This window comes from Thermoascus crustaceus, assembly GCF_041956765.1.
Source record: "Thermoascus crustaceus strain CBS 181.67 unplaced genomic scaffold VTN00scaffold_8, whole genome shotgun sequence".
NCBI lineage: Eukaryota > Fungi > Ascomycota > Eurotiomycetes > Eurotiales > Thermoascaceae > Thermoascus > Thermoascus crustaceus.
In genome coordinates this window covers 68813-75527 of record NW_027192534.1, presented here as the reverse complement: position 1 = coordinate 75527, position 6715 = coordinate 68813, and the positions used below count along the sequence as shown (strand labels likewise).

At 44.4% G+C, this 6715-nt stretch overlaps 1 protein-coding gene across 1 annotated transcript; it reads right to left on the bottom strand.

Annotated features, from left to right (window-relative positions):
* Positions 1-3407: 3407 nt before the first annotated feature.
* VTN00DRAFT_9628 (uncharacterized protein) lies at positions 3408-3884 on the bottom strand (the record flags this gene model as incomplete). Its single annotated transcript, XM_069436607.1, has 1 exon — positions 3408-3884. The coding sequence occupies one exon, from the start codon at positions 3882-3884 to the stop codon at positions 3408-3410; it is 477 nt and encodes a 158-aa protein (XP_069284227.1).
* Between the last annotated feature and the right edge of the window lie 2831 nt (positions 3885-6715).

The following is a 6715-nucleotide window of genomic DNA, read 5'->3' as shown; positions in this document are numbered from 1 at the left end:
GATACATTGCATATAGACGTGGAGCGGGGATAGAAAGATGCCGCTCGATGAAAAGTAAAGCATGACCTTCGTTCTCGTTGACATAGGTACCGTACTTAACAACGTATTGGTCTCTAATAACGACAATGCGTCCACCATAATCGGGATTGCGAATTGTGGGGAGAACGTTTGTGGCTGTCTCAATTTCGTGCTGGTCCGGGAGCGGGCAAGGTAACTGATCTGATTCTCTGTAGTATGGCAATATAATGGACATGGCGAAAATGGGAGTAACACTTGCTGAACCTTATAGACCCTTCGGGCTGCCCTCCAAGATCTGTTGAGTTTATTGCTGGTGATTGTTCAGAGGGAAACTCAGCTGGTATTTAAATGTGTTGTGACAAGATTGCCTAAACGCGTTCACGTGCGGCGCTGTACCCCTTCTAGGAAAGCTCAACCGAGCTAATAACCTACCGAGGCAATCAACTAATAGGATCTGTACCCCCCGAGCAAAACCCCGTGTCAAGATCCTTCCTCCAATTTCGCGCGTTTGCTGAACCGCCTCATCATCAATATGCTTCTCGTGAGAAATCTATACAATTAGCACTGGCTGATTTGGAATCCGGAGAAATTTAATTCGTTACAAGCTGCTGCAAAAAGTACGGTATACCTTGGCTACTCTCCATAGCTGAAGGACCGGCTCAACATCAACGTGCCGGTCTAGAACCACAGCAGCATTTGAATCCTACACAGGTGGAGTTTCTCGTTGAATGGACAACTAGACAAGATTCTCCAGGAGTTCCACCTAACTAATGTAATCCACGGTCGAGTGGTCCATACGACCGAGCGGTGCATTTTTCATGCAACCACGAGAAATTTGAAGCTTTTCAACCACAGAAATAAAATTCAATCAGCCTAACTAATAGTGAAATATAAAGCTATTTACTAGGGCAGTTCCTTATAGTATGTCCAACTATCCCACAGCCACTGCAGCGTTGTGGAGCGCGTCGTCGAGGCACAGGTGTAGGTTCATCAGGCTGCTCATTAAACTGCATATCAAGCCGCTGAACACGATTTTGGGCTTCCTGTACAGATAATAGAGTATCATTTCCTATAGCAGCTCGCCTTCTTGCTTTCTCTTTTATTTGTTGCTCACTGCACGTAGAGTCTTGATTTCATCCTGAAGAAGAAGATTCATATTCATAGCCATTTGAGCAGCCTTCTCTAGATGATGAATATGAGATATTGGACTGCTAGATAGCTTTCTTGTACTAAGACTTTTCTGCAAGATGCAAACTTGGCGATCCAATTGATGAGTATTCTGAGGTGTTTGAAAAGCAGAAGATATTGAGCCTTCAGCTAGTAGTGGTGGTGTTGGTGTCCAAAGTTGAAATGTAATTTTTGAAAGAACCCGTTCTTCATCAAGCAGTTTAAAGCCTGCTCCTGCAAAACCACTGCATATATTAGCTGAATTAAACACTTCAGCGCGTGCAGGTGGATATAGAGATAGAAAGTCTTCTTTATCGATATGATTGTTGCCAGCAATCATTCTTGCTTCAAGAAGCTTTCCGTACGCGCGTTTAAGCGGGCCAAAAACACCAACATCAAGAGGTTGCAGGAGGTGAGAGGCATGTGCAGGCATGCAGAGACAGATAATTGAATTCTGCTCGCAGAAATTATCAAATTCAGCAGTTAGATGGCTACTATGGCCATCAAGAATAAGCAACCGCTTTGCACCAGTTGTATAGCGTCTGGAATATGGTTCAAACACCTCTTTCAACCAGCGAAGGCCTATTCATCTGTTGTCCAGCCATTCTCGCTAGTTGCAATCCACCAGTCTTTGGAAAGTGCAGGTTCTTGATACCAGGCAGCCTGTTGATTTGTTTCCTTGAGTATAATCACTGGTGGTATATGCACTCCTTTTGAGCTCACAGTTTCAATGATAGTAACCCATTCGCGGTTTCCCTGGATAACTCTTCTAGGTTTCTCACTGCGTTCTATTGCAGTAATAACCTTAGAAGTAGAGCAGAGGCCCATTGCAAAGCCGGTTTCATCAAAATTCCAGATATCATCTTCATGTATTCCATGTTCCTGAATAGCTGCATGTACAGTTTGAAACCATGGTATTATAACTTTTGGATCCTCCTGTCTAGCACGTTGATATGTAATTCGACGATTATATCGTGTACGTAGCTGAGGATGACGTTTGACAAAACTATAGGCCCAGTTGATACCAAGAACTGCAGTAGATGTTTGAAGTCGCTCATGGAGTAGTATCTGCGCCATTCCACGCAGAAACTCTGGTCTAATTGGAAATCCTCGTTTATCTGCTTCTAGCAATTGTTTTAGAAGAACTTCTTCTTCAACAGCTTGCAATTTATGGCTGTTGGCGCGTGTTTCTGATCGTGGTCGGATTCCTTTGAGTCGTCTAAGAAGAGTTGTTTTGGGTACTCCAAATATCTCAGCAGCTCTTGTTTTTGATCGAACTTTTTTATCTTTAGAGGCAGATATAGCCATTTGAAGTCGATTCTCCTGAGAAAGAGGCATTTTGTATGGTAGTGTTGAAAAGAGACGCGTAGAAAGATGAATATATTAAATGAATGGGGTGCGCGGAGAAAATGGACCGCTCGACCGTGGATTACGTTAACTTGCTTATATATTACATTAGATAGATTGCAATACCAAGTCTTCTCTCCATATGATGTTATGACCTAGTTCGCCTAGAATCCAACAATTGATAATTGACAAATCATGTGGCAGGTTTGAAAGAGTACGACTGAAAAATGAAAAGTATATTTCAGGATTGCGCGGGAACCAACTTCGGCAATTCGGAAACTACCAACAAGAACAGGCACCCATCATTCCCTGCAAACATGGTCGACTTACTAAGCCTGCAGCCGAGCATACTCCTCACTAGTAGCATCTGATTGATGGTAATAAAGTGTCACATCCCACTTAGCTGGTGCCATGGGAGGAGTAACAGAAAGAAGTGTCAGCTGTCAAACTTTCCACTGTTCCTATTGAGATAGTGCACAGGATGATAAGTTAAGCCCTCTCATAGGGAGCTGGTCGAAGGACCGTTATGAAGAGGGTTGTGATGGAGAATGGCTTCCAAGCGCGTAAAAATAGAGATTAACCAGTAATCAAAGTAAGCACACAAACAGCAATTTCACAGGGCTCTAGGGTCACCTGGATTCTCCCATAATCCAGCGAGAAACTGCAGAGACTCTTATCCTCCACCCATGTAAAAGATAAAGACAAACGACAATCAGACCATGGTTGAATATGGTGATGATGATGATGGAAATAATCCATCCCGAAGTCTCTGTTGAAGGACTCCCTTCGGGAAACATGCCTCCAGGCATCCCCACAATCCTACACTATGACCTCTTGTGCCTAGGTCGCGCAGAATGCCTCGCCACAATGGGAGGCTACTGAATCAACCCAGCTGACTTGAGCGCCGGGATTGCTTGATGCTCAGTCCACTCTGTACACTTTATCAAGGGTCGTCGCGGCTCGTTGGGCTCATAGAAAGTCAATGGATTCTTGGTTTTGAACGGCTCCGTCCTCATCGTCTTCACATTGAATGCTTTTTGCTGGGAAGGAGGTGGCACCTTTCGGAGTACCTCATCAAAGGAATTTGGATAAGTGGATGCATCCGTAACACCCAGTTCGGTCTTGGAGTAAAATGTGGCGGATTCTTCAGGTTGGTCTCTGAATTTCTTTTCGTAACGCATCCCTCCGCTTGACGTGATATCTCCGGTGACATGATGGAGATACCCGCTGCCGTCCTCCTGGGTCTCCACAAAAATTGTTGTATGATATCTTGGGGTAGGCATGTCAGGATCCGGTATACTGAGCTTGAATTTTACGACAAAGACACAATATTGTTGGGCCATTGCAGACATCTTTTTCGATGATTGAGGTGCGTCAAGAAAGAATGAAAGTTATCTAGTGGGTAGATAGTATCTTGCTATTGTAGGGCGATGTTGGCTCGCAACAGGTAGAAAGGTGAGATGAAAATTGAAAATTGGTGTTTAGGATGGAAAAGAAGATATACTCTTGGGGAACTGACTTCTTAAATAATTTTCTTGAGCGATCCGACAGCAGGCTCTTCTGCTTAGTTTGGGGTAAAGACTGGGCTCGGGATTACAGGATCCTGATGGCAAGCTGTTTTTCGAGCGCAAACGTCGTATTGCAACTAGATAATGCAATTAAAATAGGAAAATAGGAAAATGGTAACTGAGAGTGATACAACGGAAACACGCGCGTCGCGTCGATCCCAACCACTCCATTTGTCAGATTCACAGGAAACGCAGCGTGAGCCGTAATGCAACAGACTCCGAGAGGATCCTGAGAAATAGCGCCATGTTCTCGGACGTATAGGAAGAAAAGTTACAGAAGTTATTGTTGTAGCCTTGTCATTTGGTAGAGGTTTACCACGTCCCCAGTGTGGGCGCTTACAGTGCTTGACCCGTTAGCCTGCATAGAATAAGTTTGCTCGTTGGGTCCTACTAACAGAAAAGGGATTGATAGCTCAAAAATGATAGCAGAGTCGTTTTCGTAATTTCAATACATGTCTACGAACGAGTTAACTCGATGTTATTAATACAAATTACCACCAAAGTCAATCAGTATCACCGAAAGCCTTGCAGGCTGATATTAGGAATTAGAAAGGCAAGAGTTTCATCGTGAACTGATTTAGAGGATTTTCCGTCTACTTGATATGACTGCCTGGGCAAGCTAGTAAAGAGAATAATATGACTGGAACTCACTGCAGTTGGTGGAGCATTGCACATTGGCATACCTGTTATATTGTTGCTTTTCATGATGGGTCTCTCGGATTTACATAGTCCAGGGGGGGGGGGAAGGGTTTCGAGTTTGGGGAAAAGCAGTATAGCTGGGAGCTGCTTTGGAAGAGCTTATTCTGCAGCTTGATTGATCCTGCAGAATTTACTTAAAACTTGGACTAAACTTCTTAAGCGCTTCCTTGCCGCCATCCCAAGAGAGCAGCTCCCTGTAAGGAAGCTGAACTGTTTTACAACTGCCGGAGTTCTCAACCAAGGCTTCTATCACCGCACATATCACCTCTGCCCTCTCAGGATATTTTATTGATTTCACAGCTATGATTCTTCCTGGACATAGTTGAGGCGTCTCATGTACCTAGTAATACGTCAGATCCAGTCTGCAGGAAATAATTTAATTGTTCAACTCACGACACTATGTCTAGATTCCCCACAAGAGCCGATTTCAATCTCGTGTGGGACTCTTCTGTGTCTGTCGCACGGATAGACTCGTGGCGGGGTCCGAGGCATATGAGTTTCAAGAAGCACCGTTTGATCAGAGTCTCTAGAATCATGAGTTGTTGATTGGCTTCTCAAGACCAATATCGATAGAGAGGGAAATATTTGCTCCAGCCATGTCAAAAGGGGTCCAAAGCAACCCATAATACACGTCCACATTTCACGCCTGCCGAATCATCCCTAGTGAGTCAGCGGTATGCTTGCCGTAAAGGAATCACACTGTAGTGAGGGTGTAACAGGGTATCTTGGGAGACTAACCGCTTTACACAAACTGAGTATACAAGATAATCGAGGCTAGCCAGTCTGAATTTCAACAAGGCAACCACCGAGCAATAGACCTTCTCTTATATCCCAGCTTAGGCACAAGCTCTGCAACGGAAGGTTCAGATCAGATTTCGGGAAGCTACCGACAATCTGCCGGGTCTTGACTCCTGGCAAAACAAGAGATATCAATATTCTGGTTTAGTACTGGCTCTTAGCCCAATGCTGGCATCTATAACCATGGTTGGTATTTCTTGTGCGGCCAATCCCAGACGAAAAAGGGTCCAAAGGAATACTCGCTAGGGATGGAGAAGAAGAGTTCCTGGTACATGGATATCAGCACCAGCAGGGAGTAGGTTTGGTATTCTTGCAGGAGAGTCAGTGTGTACTAAACTACTTTCTGAATGATCTTTTCTGCGCAGAAAAGATCATTCAGAAAGCGGTTTAGTGTTGTTCTAAAAATCACTGCCCATATCAGGGGCTGTGTGCAGACACGATGCCGCCAGCGCCAACTTTGTGGAGTGTGGGTCTGCTGCATGATGACCAGGATATTGTCATGCAGGTGGTCAAGGACCATTGGCGGCCGGGTTTCTGCCTTGACGGAAATGGACCAGGAATGTTCCCCTTTGTACTATGAATTCTGGTCTGACTTACCATCCACAATCAGTTTTCTTCTTTGTATGTGCCTCTCCTGACCGTTGATAACTACTGTTTTATAGTATGTGAGCAATCGTTGGCCAAGTTCAGACTTGTTGGTAGGACTATAAAGAAGTACTTGCGTAGTAATTAACACTGCCGCATAGAAATAGCAATAAAACATGTCTATTTGTGAGGGCGTTCCATGATACTTCCCCTCATGATATCTACTCTTTGACCAACCACAGTGTTACAACCAACAAGGATGGACACCGGCCTGTTACAGCACAGCCTGGAGACCATGAGCAGAACAGACAAGAGGGGGATTCTTTGATCCATCTGGATCCTTTGATCCATCTGAATTCTTTGATCCATCTGAATCCTTTGATCTATCTATAGTCATGATCCACCGGATAGGTATTTCTGGGCAGAACTCAGCATGTATATAAGACGCTCCTTAATCATGGGGATTAGGACCCTGTGGTCAACTCAAATAGCAATCTTGATAGCAACATTGCTAGTAACGGCCTAGTCATCTC